The sequence below is a fragment of the Oryza glaberrima genome, chromosome 6 (genome assembly GCF_000147395.1).
Source record: "Oryza glaberrima chromosome 6, OglaRS2, whole genome shotgun sequence".
Classification (NCBI taxonomy): Eukaryota; Viridiplantae; Streptophyta; class Magnoliopsida; order Poales; family Poaceae; genus Oryza; species Oryza glaberrima.
This window is the reverse complement of record NC_068331.1, coordinates 23,071,505-23,087,585: the sequence shown is the minus strand read 5'-3', so window position 1 is coordinate 23,087,585 and position 16,081 is coordinate 23,071,505. Positions and strand designations below refer to the sequence as shown.

Sequence of the window (16,081 nt, the reverse complement as noted above, 5' to 3'; positions counted from 1 at the left end):
CAAATTAGTCATAATATATACAATTAGTTATTTTTAGTCTATATTTAATACTTCATAGAGATGTTCAAATATTCATTGTGATACGATGTAAAATTTTTATGTGGCAAGTAACCAGGGCCTCACACTCACAATGGACCGCCTCCTTTACTGCGGCTTTGTCCGGTGCGCGGCCAAAAAACCCTGACGAGTCGTCCACCGAAGAAGAAAAGTCCAAAGTCCAAAACAATAATCACGTCGCCACCGGAAATGACCAAACTGGCCCCCGTATTGTGGTCGATGACATGCGGGCCCCACGGAGAGCATCTCCGGTGAGATGGACAGGCTAGCAGCAGCAGCGGTGGTGGTACGAGGCGCTGCCTTTCGATGTGGGGCCCACGTGGCGGGTGAATATTCGGGGCTTTCAGGTTTCGCACACATCTTTTTCTTTTTCATTTTTTTGGCGGCCTGGTGGATATACCGAGCTGTCCCTCTCTTGATTCAGAATTTCGCTGGTATAGCCCTGGGTAGATGTGAGTTTTTTCAAACAGCTCCTTCTCAAAAGGTCAGCGCCTAACATTTGATTTTGAAGTTCATATCTCACTGCCTTGGTTTGAAGTTCATATCTCCAGTTTTTCTCAGCAAAGGTTATGTGGATCGTCATAATTTTAGCAGCACACTTTGTTAACTTCATAAATTATGTATCGAGACAAACACCAGGATTTATTTCATTATCAAGAAAAATAAAATATATATAAGTTAAGGCTTCGACTTCTTTTAATATAATTATGTTATCATAGTACAGTCATGTCAAGCAATATTTTATAAATTAGCTTACAGCTGGATATCATAACTTTACGAGTCATATGTCTTCAAAAATATGTGAACGATATCATACGTGTTTCTTTTAAAATGCTTCGTCATGCCTAGTAAGAATGTTTATATTATGTTTATATGCTTTAAGCCTTTCAACATATCTTTAAAAAAGGCCTTTCAACATACGGGTAGAAGTATTTGTTGGGCAACTAAGACAATGATTACATTGATGACGAACTATAAGTCATGTTATATGCCAAAAATCATTATAAACAAAACCATACAATGTCCCGTCATATGAGATTTACAAGTCACACAAACATTTACGATCCCACGATATAATGCGAAGGCATTCAAATGCATAAAACACCACGATTTCAAAACCCACACAACCGTCACATATGTGAAGTATTCGGTAACTTAGATTAAATGATGGCCTATGTTAGATGACGAACTATACGATGTTATCAACTAGAAATCATCATAAATAAAACCACATTATGTCCAACCATATGAGATTCACACGCCACAACAAATCCCACGATACAATACAAAAGCATACGGATACATAAAACACCATGGTTTTCAAAACCCTTGCAACCGTCACCCGTGCCTAAGGCCCTGTTTGGTTCCATGGGCTAATGTTTAGCCCTCACCTTATAGCCTCAAATTAGCCCTCAAGGATCCAAACAGGTGGATTAATTTTGAGCTAATGTGAATTAGCCTCCCTCAAAACATTAGCCCCTCCAAGGGGTGCTAATGGGGCGCTAATGGAGCTAATTTTGTGTGGGGACCATAAAAAAACAGCTCTCTCTCTCTCCTTCTCTCTCCTCTCTTTCTACTCTCTCTCCACCTTTTAGCCTTGAATTAGCCCATGGATCCAAACATACCACCCTAAACTAATGTTTAGCCTACCAATTCATAACTAAACATTAGCTCTTAAAATTAGCCCTGGGCTAATCTTCCAAACAGGGCCTGAGTACTCCTACCCTGGTAAACCACGTCCCCAACTCCCAAGGATCCATTTGTGCACAGTCCACAAAATAAAAAACATTCCGAGGACTAAACTACAAAAACGCAAAGCAAACAAAATCGAAAAAAATCCCCCCCATAAAACCGATTTTATTCCCCTTATTACACATCTCATCCGCCTCATTAACGTTCTCATTTCCACACCCCTCCTCCTCCACCTCCCCCCTCGCCTCGATCCCCGCGGCCACCGCGAGGCCCCACCGCCGCCGCGCCCCTCGTCCCGCTGCCGCCGGCGGGCGCCGCGGCCCTCGCCCCCGCCGGAATCCGCCGGCTCGCGGCGAGCATTCCGAGCTCCGGGTCGCCCGAAACCTCGCCGGATCCGGCGGTGCTCGACGCGGCTCCCGCGAGAGCAGCTGCCTGTTTCGCCGCCGGGACGCCGCGGGCGCGGATCTGAGGGTGTTTGGTGGGAATTTGGTGGGGGGTTGAGTCGATTTGGCCTTGGGTTGGGGTTGGGTTGGGTTAGGCTGGTTGGCGGGGGAAGCTGAGGGGGATAGGAGGAGGTTGGGGCTTTGTGGCTGCGCCTGGTACATGAGCGCCGCGAGCATCCTACGCGGCTGCGTCTTCGTCGGGGAGCTTCCGGCGGCGCGATGATCGAGCAGTTCGTAAATTTTGTCATCCGTCCGCCGCGGTAATTGCACTGTAAATATTTTTTTTCCCACTGAAATGATGCCTCGTGCTGTAGACTATCATGTTTCGCTGTATTAGCTCGGTTCTGTGATTTAGACGGTCATGCTTCCTAAGCCGTGGTTGAGTATTAATCTTACCACTTCAAGCATTGAAAAGCTCAGTACTTGAAATATCCAAAAGTAGGAGTTTGAGGCTGTTATTTATTAATACCTGCTGTTGAAATTACTGTACTAGCTTGTCGAACAATTAGCGGAGTGTTGTAGTCGCATGTGCCGCAAAGGGGGCTTATGCATTTAGTTAGCACATCAACATTCATTCCACAGTACTCTTTTTCCTAAAGATAACTTTACTTGTTTTCTTTAAGATGCACTAATGTCTAATAATGAAGTTGGAACTCGGAACCCCACAAAATGTTGATAGTCAACTGATGCTTTTTATCTTTATGGTATGAGGCAGTTAATTGGCTATGCATTTGCAGTGCAGAGTACAATCCAGATCAGTATCTGTGGGAACCGGAGTTTACTCTTGCGGGAAGAAAGTACAAACGAATAGATTTGGAGGCAAGTAAGGGGAGCTTTTTAAGGCCTTCTTTCTCTTTCATTTGTTGAAGAAAAAATCACCCTTTTACTATATATTAGCCTTATTCTGTTACTTGTATATGGCAGCTTACGAACGGAAGAGACCAGACCTTAAAATGCAGCCACTATGTTCCTGCTGTCATCCCAGACAATACTGCCCTTCCTTGTGTGATCTACTGCCATGGAAATAGGTATTTATCATAGTTGGATTATGCTTATAGGTTCTCAATTTCTTATATTAATATGATCAATCTTTTGGTGGGACCAACATTCTGATCGTAGTTTACACTCTAATTCTTGGAGACCGGTCATTTATCTGTTAGTTACAGTCTCTGAGTTATTGAGATGAATCATTAATTTTGTTTTCTTCTTGTGCTTATCGTATTCCTTACAAGCTCTTTCTCTTAACTCAATGCAGTGGATGCAGAGCGGATGCAAATGAAGCAGCTGTCATACTTCTCCCTTCAAATATCACCCTCTTTACACTTGACTTTGCAGGGTCAGGGCTATCAGGTGGAGAGTATGTCAGCCTTGGTTGGCATGAGGTACATAATCATCATAATTTTTTGAAAACACACTCTTATTGTTTTGCAATTGCACTAATCTGATAAAAATACAATCACTCTCAGAAACAGGATCTCAAATGCGCGGTGTCCTTTTTGCGAAACAATAAGGAAGTTTCTTGCATAGGCCTTTGGGGGCGATCAATGGGTGCTGTTACAAGGTATTTGGTTAAAGCGTTTGTGTTTCCCAGTTTATGACCAATTATCCAATACTTTATTTCTCTTAATGATGCATTATTTTTTAAGTCTTTGGATACACTAGAATCTTTATAATATATAATTCCTGTTGATTATTTGAATTGTTACTTAGAAGTACCCCTGTCCATAAAATATTTTAAATATTTAGTTTCTATTTATGTATTGAATTTTGGTAAGTTCTTCATAACTTCTGTCCAAACTTTTGACAGCCTACTGTATGGAGCAGAAGACCCCTCAATTGCCGGTCTGGTTTTGGACAGTGCTTTCTCTAACCTATATGACTTAATGATGGAGCTTGTAGATGTTTACAAAATCCGAGTTCCTAAGTTCACGGTATGCTTGTCATTTTTGCAGAATAGTCTTGTTCACTGTTACTATGAACTGAATAAAGGAACCATTCGCTTTCTGGAGTTTGTATGATATAGGCACATGCTTTGATGAACTTTAGCTTATGCGGTAATCCGCAATCGGTGGTTTATGGTGCTTGGTTATACCGCTTGTCACCTTGTTACTGTGCTTCAGCTGACTGTTGTGTGCTGTGTGCATGACAAAGAACATGCATCTATAATTAGAAAATAATGTGTTTACATCCAGAAATAGTAGTCTTTAGGGAGCTTTGTGCAGTTCAAATGTTTTACAACTCTGGTTGCGCAACTGTGCATGACACTAGCTAACTGGTAGGTAATGTATAAAAGGTAAGAAAAGTTTTCCAAACTTCAGTTCATGTTCTATAATATAATAAAATTCTAGTATTTTCTGGTTATATATCAAGTATAGGAATAATCTAAAGTTCTAGTTAGCGATGCTAGTTTCATGTTAATTGTCTGCTAAGTTAAGTGCCTAACTGCCCACTGACTGTTGCAATACTTGCATCATATAATGTTTGCTATTATTTATATTGTTCAGGTTAAGATGGCTGTGCAGTACATGCGCCGTGTAATTCAAAGAAGAGCTAAGTTTGATATAATGGATCTTGATGTTGTTCAGGTGTGTTTTCTAAATTACCACTTGTCAGTTTCAATGGAAATCAAAGCTAACATTGGTGTTTGCCTAATTACCTCTTCTGTCTCCTTATTTTTCAACAGTTTGCCCCCAAGACATTTATTCCTGCATTATTTGGACATGCATCAAATGACATGTTTATTCAGCCCCATCACACGGACCGTATTCATCAGGCATATGCGGTAAGTCTAACTCTTGCTTGCTTTACAAAGGCTGAACAGTTAATGGATGCATGCTAAATACATTTATAACTCATTTTCTTGGTGTATTTGTCTACAGGGGGACAAAAACTTAATCAAATTTGATGGCGATCACAATTCCCCCAGGCCTCAATTTTATTATGATTCTGTTTCAATATTCTTCTATAATGTTCTACACCCACCTCAGTTTCCTTCAGTATGCTCAAATAAGTTAGATAAGTACTACAACCTTGGTGCTTTTAAGGTTGGAGCTGGAACAAATGAGGTGATTATCCTTTTTTTAATGCCTATATTATCAGAAATTTTGAGGAAATTACCAACCAATTTGCTTGTATTTTTCAGAGCTTACTGTATGAAATCATCAATGGTCTAAGGGCTGCTGGTCCTGATGCAGGCAGTTCATCGGCAGCTGCAGCTAACTTCACAAATGGTGTGAGTCAGTTCCCTTAGTAGGTTATTAAATTGATATCATGAATTATCATTGTGATCCCTAAGTCAATTCCTTTTTCATTTTGTTAGCTACAAAATCAGTGGTTGAATTGCTGACAGAGAGGGTCAATCAGTTGTCTATTAAAACAGATAATGACTTGGTAAGTTCATCAGTGGTTGGTTTGCCTCAAGTACTTGAGATCTTAGCTGAGTATCTCCATCTGAATGCAGGATTTTCTTTTGGATGAAAATCATAACCTCACTGAGATGGACACTCACACTGCTGAGTCTCATTTAGAGGTAAAATAAATGAGGATTTTGAAGCATAAAATAGTTTTTTTTTGCATTGTAATTTAACACTGTGTTCTGTAAACATCTTTACATCAACATATGGTATAGTTCCCTTAATGTGGATTACCATATGTTTGTTGTTCCTACAAAACACCAAAAGCATATTTTGTTGCTCTGCTACATTTGATTGTTCCCTGAGTACAGAATATTACATAGAACTGTTTTGCTATCTCACTGATACAAAGTATTACTTCCTTTTGTAGGATAAATCTCACAGGCAAAATGAGGAGTGCTGCTCATACACAAGTTCAAACCGAGAGAGCTGGGGAAGATGTTCTTCCTTGGGGGCAGCGAGTGATGGATCATCCCTAGGCGAGCGCCCTGAAATTCCTAGTCATAAGCATAAGGTATGTCTTCTTTCTTTTCTCATTTTTGATGTCCATCTATTGCATGACCATACTGTCCTTTTTTTTTCATAGGGTAACTTACCTTAGATATTTTTGTTAACACATCTTTTAAATAGATCCTCAAGTGAATGCATATGTCATTTTGTTTGTTACCTACTGAACCTCTCAAACTAGTGACATTGCTTTGTCCCTGACAACAACGGAAATTTTCTATTAGATCTCAATCTCATCATTTGTTCTGGAACTGTAGAGCATGACGCTACGGGCCTTGGCAACACCACTGAGACGGATACGAAGGAAACCGCTCGCTATACCAAAGGAGAGGAAGAATCGATCTCTATGGAAGAGGCTCAAACAGGAGAGGCAAGAGATGGGGGAGAGCCTAACCCAGCGATTCAGGCTGTGCCTCCAAGGCCAGGCTCAACACAAGAGAACCAAGTCATCTTAACAACTGTGAATACACATCTTAACACGGAAATATCCGCTAGGAACACGGATGACACGAAGGACAGAAAATGCACCCCTGATTCTGACTCTTGGCGCCAACTGTACACACATTGGTTGAAAACATCACTTACTGCTCAACTAAGCCTATCAGGCAATCCTTGTAATTGCCATTTTGTACCTTATCATTTTCCACGTTTGATTATGTAAATCTGAAGGCATGTACTATAATTTTAGCGTGTGACCACCCCTGGTCTTTGGGGTAGTAGTTCTAGTAGCCTGGTGCATTGTTTCTAAGATCTGGGTAGGCTTTTGAGTTGGAACTGTATTGACAATTGACATGAGAACGTTTTTTCGCTGTGGTGTTGGAACAGTGGAGCGCTCTCATTACTGTGCCCACAGTGTAAAAGTGTGAAATGAGCATGTCAGTTGCATGACCATTTGAAGTAGAGAAGTTTCATCTGAGTTCTGAGTCCCTTGAAAATGTTCAATTTGTCTGGAATTTAATCTGACCTTGTTCATGTGACTTGCACGGTTTAATGCCTGCTGCAGCTTTGGATCATACAGAGCTTGAGAGGCCATCTGGTGGCATGAACTTGAAGTGAGTAATAATAATAATAATAATAATAATAATAATAATAATAATAATAATAATAATAAGATTCAACAAAGGCGGAAAGAAAAATCCATGAGTAACCTTTCTTCTATAGGGTGTGTTTAGTTCATGCCAAAATTAGAAGTTTCGTTGAAAATGAAACGATGTGACAAAAAAGCTGAAAGTTTGTGTGTGTAGAAAAATTTTAATGTGATAAAAAAGTTAAAAGTTTAAAGAAAAAGTTTGTAACTAAACCCGGCCTCTATAAGAAACCATAAATAAAGCAAGGATTTGACACGTCGAGGAGCTCGCATTCGTGCACATCGCGAAGGTATTCCCGAGAAAATCTGAATCGTGACAAAGGAAAACGCAAAGAAAAAGAAAGCAAAGTCAGCGATAGCGAGACAAGCGTCCCAGCGAGACCAGCGGCGTGGCGTCATCTCATTCTCAGGGCCTATTTGTAAAACTTCTGCCAGTGGAAGATTCTTCTATTAGTTACAACTGCCACTCATAAATAATTTAAATTTTCACCAAAATTCTAAAAAATTATAATTATAAAATCCGGAAAATAAACTAAGAACTAAAAACTAAGTTTACCAGCTTCTCTAAATTCTTATGAGTATCTAAGGGCCTGTTGGGGGAGCTTCTAGCTGCTGCAACTTCTTCCAGAATTAGAAGCTCCCCAAACCGTTTAGCTTTTGGTCTAAATTTTAAGAAACTGTAGTTGTAAAATTCAAAAAATGATTTAAAAGCCAGAAGCTGAAAAACCCATTTTTAAAAATTAGTTATCAACTTAGTTGTTTTTTCTTACACCGCATATCCCGTAAGTTAAGTCACCAACGACCCACCACCAGCCGAGGTCAACAGTCATCCTGACACCTGGGCCCCACCTGCCAGCGACTCCACACCCCCCCATCGCATCGGCACCTGCCGCCGTTGCGCTGCTCTCATCAGCCGCCTCGTCGAAAGCAACAACAAAAGCCTCCCTCTCTCTCTCTCTCTCTCGTGCGGCTTCAGCGCGGCCAGCCGAGAGGGAAGAAGAATTTGGTACTCTTTGCCCTCGATCGAAGCTACCACCCACCCACCTTGCCCTTCCTTCGCCGCCGATTCCGATCTGGGCCGCCGGCGACGGCGAAACACAGGCAAAGCAAATATAAAGGTTCTTTTCTTGCAATCTTTCTCTTCTCCGTCGCTTGGCGGATAGTGGGTGGGATTGGATTGTTGTTCTTGGTCACGATTCACCTCGTATCCGCTTGTTTTCTTTTTGGTGGATTAATTCTTGGGAGATGTGTGTGGTGTGGGGGGAGCTGAGTAGCTGGGTGCCTGGGTGTATGATAAGGTTGAAGGAAAGGGGCTTCCGGTTTTCTTCATGGCGCACAGGGATTCGATGGATTTCCTTATACCTTATCTTTGTTTCCATGTACTCTCCTTGTTGATCTTTGTTTCCATGTACTCTCCTTGTTGTTTTCTGCACTGTTCTTGCACTGTTCATGATGGTGAACCCTCTCTGTCTGTAGTTGATTGTTACGAGTATATGGTAGCGATCACACCGTGTCTTCTTCTAGTGTAAAGAAAAGAGTAAAATTCGTATTTTTCTGAATTTGATCAGACTAGATGAGTTGGTAGTTTAGTTTGGTTCTGGCCCTTCATGCTGATTGCTTGATTGTGTCGGCTGCTGCTACAACTTGCACAATTTATATTATCATGCTGTTCTGAACCAGTTTGCCAACTTGTCCCATGCATGAGAGATGAGATGAGCCACAACTATTTGTTAATTTTGTTTCAGGTACAACTGTTGTTTGGTGCTTGTCCAGCTAGGACAGCCGAGTGAAGTGCCAGCATGGGTGGCATCCTTGGACGCCATGACACCATGAAGAGGAGCTCTCACGGCTCGAAGCTCGAGACGAAGATGGTGGAGTCCATGCAGCAGAGAGCGTCGCACGGGACTTCGCTCAAGTCGTTCGATAGCATCATCATGAAGTTTCCAAAAATCGATGAGAGCTTGAGGAAATGCAAGATCATCTTCGAGCAATTCGGTGAGATTCGTCATGCTGTCTGCATGCCAATTATTGTCTAATTACCTGATTATCTCCTACTTTTAGATCTCACTGCTAGTGAGATTCAGTAGAGATCTTCTATACAATGGTGAAATAGTTTGAAAGGAAAACATAGGGACTGTCGGACCGATATATTCTATTTTCCTGTACACAATGAAATCCTTACCAGAAATAAATATGTAGTGTTGTTGTTGTTGTTGTTTCATAAGGTTCTTGTCATGGACTGTTGAATTTCAATAATGATACATTATCAGCATGAGTTGTATTATATAAATGGTTATGTCGTCTTTCAAATATTTACTGATTTGTGCAAACAAACAGCTTCTCACTCATATATCAAAAACAACCTTTTTTGCTCCTCAGATGAAGATTCCAATGGCGAAATAGATAAACAAGAATTGAAGCATTGTTTCCAAAAGTTGGAAATTTCATTCACAGAGGAGGAGATAAATGACCTCTTTGAAGCTTGTGATATAAATGAAGACATGGGCATGAAGTTCAATGAGTTCATCGTCTTTCTGTGCCTCATTTATCTGCTCAACGAACCAGCTGTGTCAGAAGCAGTATCCTTTTCTTAATAAGCATTTCTGCAGAGCAATGTTGGGTTAGCATATAGGTTAGGTATTGCAAAAATGATACATTACTATTTACTGTTCTATTTTCTTCAATCTTTCATTACGATGTAAATCTGATTGGAGTAATGTTTATTAGATGGATAGGATACTTAGTAACTTTCTGTACCTGTATCCTATTTTAGATCTGTCTTAACTCATTTCTGCCAGGAGCTTCTCTGTTTCCTTGACATAATGCACAGAAGATTAAGATGGGATTAGGAAATCTTGAGGCAACTTTTGAGACCTTGGTTGATGCATTTGTTTTTTTGGATAAGAACAAAGATGGATATGTCAGTAAGGAAGAGATGGTTCAATCAATGAATGAGACTGCAACAGGGGAACGCTCTTCTGGGCGTATAGCCATGAAAAGATTTGGTAAGTCGCTTGTTCTCCAGCTCTCTGGTCTCTGAGTTTAGGGCGAACACAATTAGTTGTATGCCCTTAGATGTACATGTTATGAATAAATTATATTTTTGTCCCACGTTTTTTATTTCTCTATAGTAATCTAAAAATTTCTAGATTGACAATTCCCATCAGTTTCAGAATTAAGTCCTAACATGTAACACTTTCTTTTTTTGCATGGCACCAGAGGAAATGGACTGGGACAAGAATGGAATGGTGACCTTCAAAGAATTTCTGTTTGCATTCACTCGCTGGGTTGGGATTGACGAAAATGAGGACGACGATGAATGAATTTCGTGAAGATAAGTTGTTCAATTATTAGGACCTGGCCAGCCTAAGGAGGTTATAAAGTTTGGTGGTAATGACAACTGGAGCATATGATGTTGATTAGTTGATCGTTGATATTGTGTATTATCTTATAGGATGATTCAACATGATCCTAGTAGAATATCTTAACATGCCTGAAGACTCCATGTATGCTTACAAATTTAAAGAGTTCCATGACAGATAGATCTGAACTTGTACAGTAATTCTAATGGTTGTACTTACCAATATCCTGGACTTGATGTGGAGAAATGCTATAATTCAGTTGCATGCTCAACGAAAATAAGATCATATCTTTATGTTCTTCTCACCTTACTACATTTCCAGACCTACATGAACTGTAAAGTGATGTGCACACTGCACATCTCTGATTGAATAAGTATAAGCTACAAACATGCACTGAACAGTAGATAACAACTAACAGTCATGGCTGGGTTTACAGCATTACAGCCTCACTAAGATCAACAGCTCTACTGAAGAGATAACTAGCAAGTCCTCTAAACATCACTGCCCTGCCCCTACACAGATGAAAAATCAATCATCACTGCCTGAACCATTGGTGAAGACATTTTCATCTGCATCCAGGCTCTCCAAAGAATCGAAGTGCACCGCGCTGGATGATAATAACACTGAGCTTTCCTGTCGGAAATCTGAACCTGAACTTGGCTCCGGAACTTTGAGAGGAGGGGGGAACTCATTGTTCCCACGATGATCAATGTCGCTGCTGACCCGGATCCTCTTGCTAGCCCTGGGGGGGCTCTCCAAAGGGGAGCCGGCACGGCAGCTGGAGTCCGGTGTCAAAGGCTCGCGGCAGTCGTCGTGCGAAGAAATGGTCTTGAACAAGCCGCTTCCAGCCTTGTCGCGGATTGGGGATTCGGAAGTCGGTACCGGGGTCGAGGGGTCGGTTTTGTTGGAATCCTGGTATGGCTCCCCTGGAGCTGGTCCCAGGGCGCCTAACTTGCCTGATTCACCCAGCACACCACTGAGCCGCTGCTGCTCCTCAATGATCTTCTGGAGGTACCTTCCTTGGGCTTCTATCCGGAGCTGTAGCTGCCTTTGCACCTGTAGACATGTTTTGGAAGAGCAGTAAGTTACATTCTCTGGAATTGGAAAGAGTAGCACCTGTAGACATGTTCTGCGTTATCAAATCTTGTTTGGCACTATCAGTGAAAACACCTGATGACTGAAATAATGCATAGATGAAACAAATCTAGTTACATTATTTTGAAGCAGTACAGTTGAGAAGTCAAACATAAACAGAAGATGTCACTGTATAGAATTGTTTTTAGTTACAGGAAAGAGCTTATATAATTTTTTAACAATATCCATGTACGAGGTTAGAAGCAGCGTGTCTGTAAGCAATTTAATAAAATTAGACTATCCGATCCAATAGAGAAAACAACAAAATGTTAAAGGACACGTGTTATTTGACAGCATTAGCAGAAATGCAGAATTGAGATGAAGTACAAACATGAAGTCAGACATAAAGAAGGTGCCCGAAAGGCAACTTGCCTCTAATTGTTCATGTAGCCGCTTTTGCACCTCCATCTGCAACTTTAAAGCCTCCCCTATTTCCATTCCCCTTCATATATAAGTATGCTTTGTTAAGAACTCAACATCCTACTTTGGCTACTCGATCCTTAAACAAGATTTCTAGGAGTAAAGAATTGCTAAGTAGTATCTGATGGATGCATTTAAACCAGACAATGCAAAATTGAACTTTCTACTTCGAATACTACATCAATAAGTACAGACTTGTTGAACAATATTGAATGGATGCCTGGAAACAAGATAACGAAAAACAGAAAAAGTGCATATTGTATTTATGTTTCTTTAATGCAGCAGCATATCATTTCAGCTGTTCAATTTATTTGTGATATGCATGTAAACAAGCAACGTGATGCAGTTAGTTTCAACTTTAGAAGTTCTCATGCACATAGTGTGCATTGCTATCTGAAAATTCTGCACAACAGAAATATTTTCAATGCTCTATGCCCTAAATGGATAACCTATATTGCTACAGACCTATGGAGCTAGACGCTTTCCATTTGTATTGCTTGACCACAATGATCAGAAGAAGGAAAATTCAGAACAGTTTATCAGCATAAACAACAGGTTTATCATTAGAAAAAAGAAAATAATAATTGGTTGGCATGTACATGCAATGCTATGAAGTACAAAATGAGGCAACCTTAGAATTTATTTAGGGTGATGAATGCGAACGGAAGATGAACCAGGAAGTCCTCATGGTCACGTGTCATGGGGCTAATTCCTCATGGAGGTAATAGCTATGCTTTCTCACCATTACTGGACATACCTATGTGGTGCTGGGAGATCTAAACTCACAATTAGAATAATAATAGTTTGTGAATGAATACTTAAATTCAGTGTTGGAGAAGTAAAAGTTTATGCGACAGAGGATGACCATATAGGTATGTGTGGAGCGGCTCCACGTCAAATTGTACCAGACTGTTGTGCTAGTAGAATATGGCAATAGAATTAGATTTTTCTTATTTTTCTTAAGAGGAACCCATCAAATCCCATGGACACAAACAGCTAAGTGAATGGAAAAGATAGTGGAAGTTCACAACTACTAGAAGAGCACATAGGCTCCAGATACATACCAACATGCATTTTTTTTTGAAGGAAGGAGAAATAACTTACGAGGAGCTTTCAATGTCAGCAAGCAAATCTCCTAGATCTTTCTTGTCAGACTTGGCACCTACACAAATTAAATCCTTGTTTCTTAACTTGAAAATTGTAACATCTATATCAAACTCTTATGTTCCACAACAGCAATTACGTACCATCAGCTGTGGGATCTGGAATGTATTTAGCAAGCCGATATTTCTGAAGAAACAAGCAATTCAATCAGTAAAGTCTAGAACATAAGCTGGAGAATAGACTATATGCAGGTATTGAGAATCTCAAGCTCAATTACTTGCAGATGGCTTTTGACATGATAGATGGTCAACCCTTGAACACCCATTATTCTAAGAATTCCCTTCGGAGTTGCCCCTGAAATAAGAATTGAAAGATAGTCCGTTAGCATAAATGTATTTAGCATCACAGGGTTTGTGAACAAAAAACTTAATGGAGAGCAAGCACAGGATTTTTTGTACTAGGAGAAAAGTAATTAAGCAGGCATAGTAACTTACTGTCGGGTCCACCAAGCTGTGTTACAGCATCCACAAAACGATCATGGAGGTCATCAGTCCACCGTAAGCGCTGTCTGGCAGCAAAGTTGCTGTTTGAGCTGTTCCCACCACTATTAGATACTACATTGTTGTTAATACGTTCAATTTGTTGATTGTGGGAAACTGGATCGTTGTGAGCTAGTACAATGCTTGAGAAGGGCTTTGGTTCATACATTTGGCATCCTCTGCACAAGACATATATAAACTGAATTACCATGCTGTGAAATAAGGTAAGAAGATCAAATACTCATCTTCACAAAACATTAAAACAATATTCCACCATAGCACAAAAAAGTGGTATAAGGAGCCATATGAAGTGAAAATAGGAACTACTGTTTTCGATTTCCTTAGCATGTGCCATGTCTGTGCTTGAATGGTAAGTGTAATGAACTTTTACTACTGGCGAAGCCTTTCTCCAGCATATAATGCACACAAACAAGATAGTTCTGCACTGGCAATGGCAGACTAAAATATAAAATGAATGTATGCCTGCAGGTTGAGATAAAGTCATATTGGTGAAATAGTTGTGGCAGCTGTTGTATGGAATGGTGCCAAACTTCTACCAAACAGGATATCTGCATTTTGTCTCTTTACATAAGGACCATAATTTTTTTTTCTCGAACACGCAGGAGAGTTGTGCAACAAGACACCATATGCTAGTATGTTCCTAACACTTATCCTTGTGGTTGTTAGAACCAAAGCTTCAACAATTATGTTGCCACTTAAGTTTATGGGATTCAATAACAGTCCACAGTAATACCTTTGCCACTTCAAAGCAATGCTTCTTTGCACTAGTCAGAGATTTATACTACATCAAATGCCTCCATCAATTGACAACAGAATTTGTGGGGAATAAGGACGTCCCAAGCACACAAACTAGCAGAGTATTAACAAGGGCAATATAAGTTCTCTAACAAAACTAGGGATAACCATACACACTCCAAATCAAAGAAACAGCATTACATTTTTCCTAAGAATGATTAAGCAGATGCGGAGTTGGAGTCGAATCTATCCTGGAAAAAATGAACAGCTGCCAAAACCTACTTATCACACAATACAATCAACACGATATATGAGAAACTCAACCCTATTTGCACACTCACATCTAGCTTTCCTCGAGCCTCTCAAAAATCGCCGAAGTAAACATAAATGTAACGAGCATTTCCCCAAATGGCGCTCTCTTCTGCAGCAATAACAAAGGATTTCCCCTACAAAATCCAGCAAGCAGTTTCACCCGAAGCAATTCGCAAGCAAAGTCTATAACCCGGAGAACCTAAACTGACCCCAAGAACCAACGAATCCCCAACGAAATTCGCCAAGAACCCAGCGGCAATGGACAGGACCACGCACCCAGATCAGGAGCTCCCGAGATTCAGCGCTCGAGAGGAGGCCGAATCGGGGTGAACAGCGAGTGATTCCCGCGGATTGGGAGATCTCCACCACCTCCTCTTTGCTGGGAGGAGGAGAGATTTCCGATGGGCTTAGGTTTCTTTCCTTCCTTTTTCGTGTCTTCCAGCTTTGGATTCGTCAGTTATTTTGGGTTCAGGACAAGTGAAGAGCCAACACCCGTGTGAGTCAGTCAGATTGGGGGTTGGACACGTGGCGTCATCTGCTTGGCCTGGAGTTACTTTGGACGGTGTATGATTGCATCAGAGATGAGCCAAAGGCCTTTATTTGGACAGAGATTCCCAAAAACAGATGGTAAGCAGAGTCAGTGAGAATTTGTTTTTTTTAAAAAAAAAGAAAAAAAAAGATGAAAGAACCTAGATTGTCCGCAGAGCTCGATATTTCAGCGCCTCGTCAGTTGGCCTAATAAGCCAAAATTTGAATTTTTTAATTCGATTTTAAATTTGATTTTAAGATATTTTCAACGTAATCCTTTTAGAGTTAGCTTTCAAGTCGCTACGAACAAATATATAAAAGTTTTACCTACAAAATAATTTTTATTCTCTAAAACTTTTTTGGCTTATTAGAAAATATGAGTAGCTGTAAGGCTCTGAAAGAAGCTTTACTGCTAAAGCTTCTCCAAACACGGCCATGTTTGCGGACCTGATTCACGTAGAAAATTGGCTCAAGCTTGACTTTGCCACCCACGTTTGTTATGAAAATAGATGCACAACGGAGACACGAATTTAACGTGGAAAACCCTTGCGGAAAAAAACCACGGGCGCCGACCGGCAATGATCACTGTAGAGGAATGGGATACAAACACAGGGGATATATTGGGCTGTCGCACCCTCCCCGTGCGGCTTACAAGGGATATATATAGGAGAAATCTAGGAGTCCTAATAGGAAACTAATCCTATAAAGTAGAGTCCTATTAGATAAC

At 40.6% G+C, this 16,081-nt stretch overlaps 3 protein-coding genes across 4 annotated transcripts; 2 read left to right on the top strand and 1 right to left on the bottom strand.

Moving 5' to 3' along the window:
- The first annotated feature begins 1,947 nt into the window (after positions 1 to 1,947).
- LOC127776669 (uncharacterized) lies at positions 1,948 to 7,026 on the top strand. Its single transcript, XM_052303176.1, has 14 exons — positions 1,948 to 2,452; positions 2,930 to 3,011; positions 3,117 to 3,220; positions 3,448 to 3,574; positions 3,659 to 3,753; positions 4,000 to 4,123; positions 4,697 to 4,777; positions 4,876 to 4,974; positions 5,072 to 5,257; positions 5,335 to 5,422; positions 5,512 to 5,582; positions 5,653 to 5,721; positions 5,976 to 6,119; positions 6,370 to 7,026. The coding sequence occupies exons 1-14, from the start codon at positions 2,412 to 2,414 to the stop codon at positions 6,565 to 6,567; spliced, it is 1,509 nt and encodes a 502-aa protein (XP_052159136.1). The 5' UTR covers positions 1,948 to 2,411; the 3' UTR covers positions 6,568 to 7,026.
- A 1,095-nt stretch (positions 7,027 to 8,121) lies between these two features.
- On the top strand, positions 8,122 to 10,841 carry LOC127776825 (probable calcium-binding protein CML21). Its single transcript, XM_052303380.1, has 5 exons — positions 8,122 to 8,317; positions 8,945 to 9,194; positions 9,579 to 9,778; positions 10,030 to 10,204; positions 10,419 to 10,841. Exons 2-5 carry the CDS (start codon positions 8,999 to 9,001, stop codon positions 10,520 to 10,522), a joined length of 675 nt encoding a protein of 224 aa, XP_052159340.1. The 5' UTR covers positions 8,122 to 8,317; positions 8,945 to 8,998; the 3' UTR covers positions 10,523 to 10,841.
- A 152-nt stretch (positions 10,842 to 10,993) lies between these two features.
- On the bottom strand, positions 10,994 to 15,292 carry LOC127776824 (myb family transcription factor PHL7-like). Of its 2 annotated transcripts, XM_052303379.1 has the most exons (8): positions 15,103 to 15,292; positions 14,856 to 14,960; positions 13,714 to 13,937; positions 13,497 to 13,573; positions 13,363 to 13,405; positions 13,220 to 13,277; positions 12,068 to 12,137; positions 10,994 to 11,617 (listed from the first exon to the last, which is right to left on the bottom strand). In XM_052303379.1, exons 3-8 carry the CDS (start codon positions 13,925 to 13,927, stop codon positions 11,090 to 11,092), a joined length of 990 nt encoding a protein of 329 aa, XP_052159339.1. In that variant the 5' UTR covers positions 13,928 to 13,937; positions 14,856 to 14,960; positions 15,103 to 15,292; the 3' UTR covers positions 10,994 to 11,089. The 2 variants fall into 2 exon arrangements, with proteins under 2 accessions (XP_052159339.1, XP_052159338.1); XM_052303378.1 differs by lacking the exon at positions 14,856 to 14,960 and having other exon boundaries at positions 15,103 to 15,291.
- Positions 15,293 to 16,081: the final 789 nt, after the last annotated feature.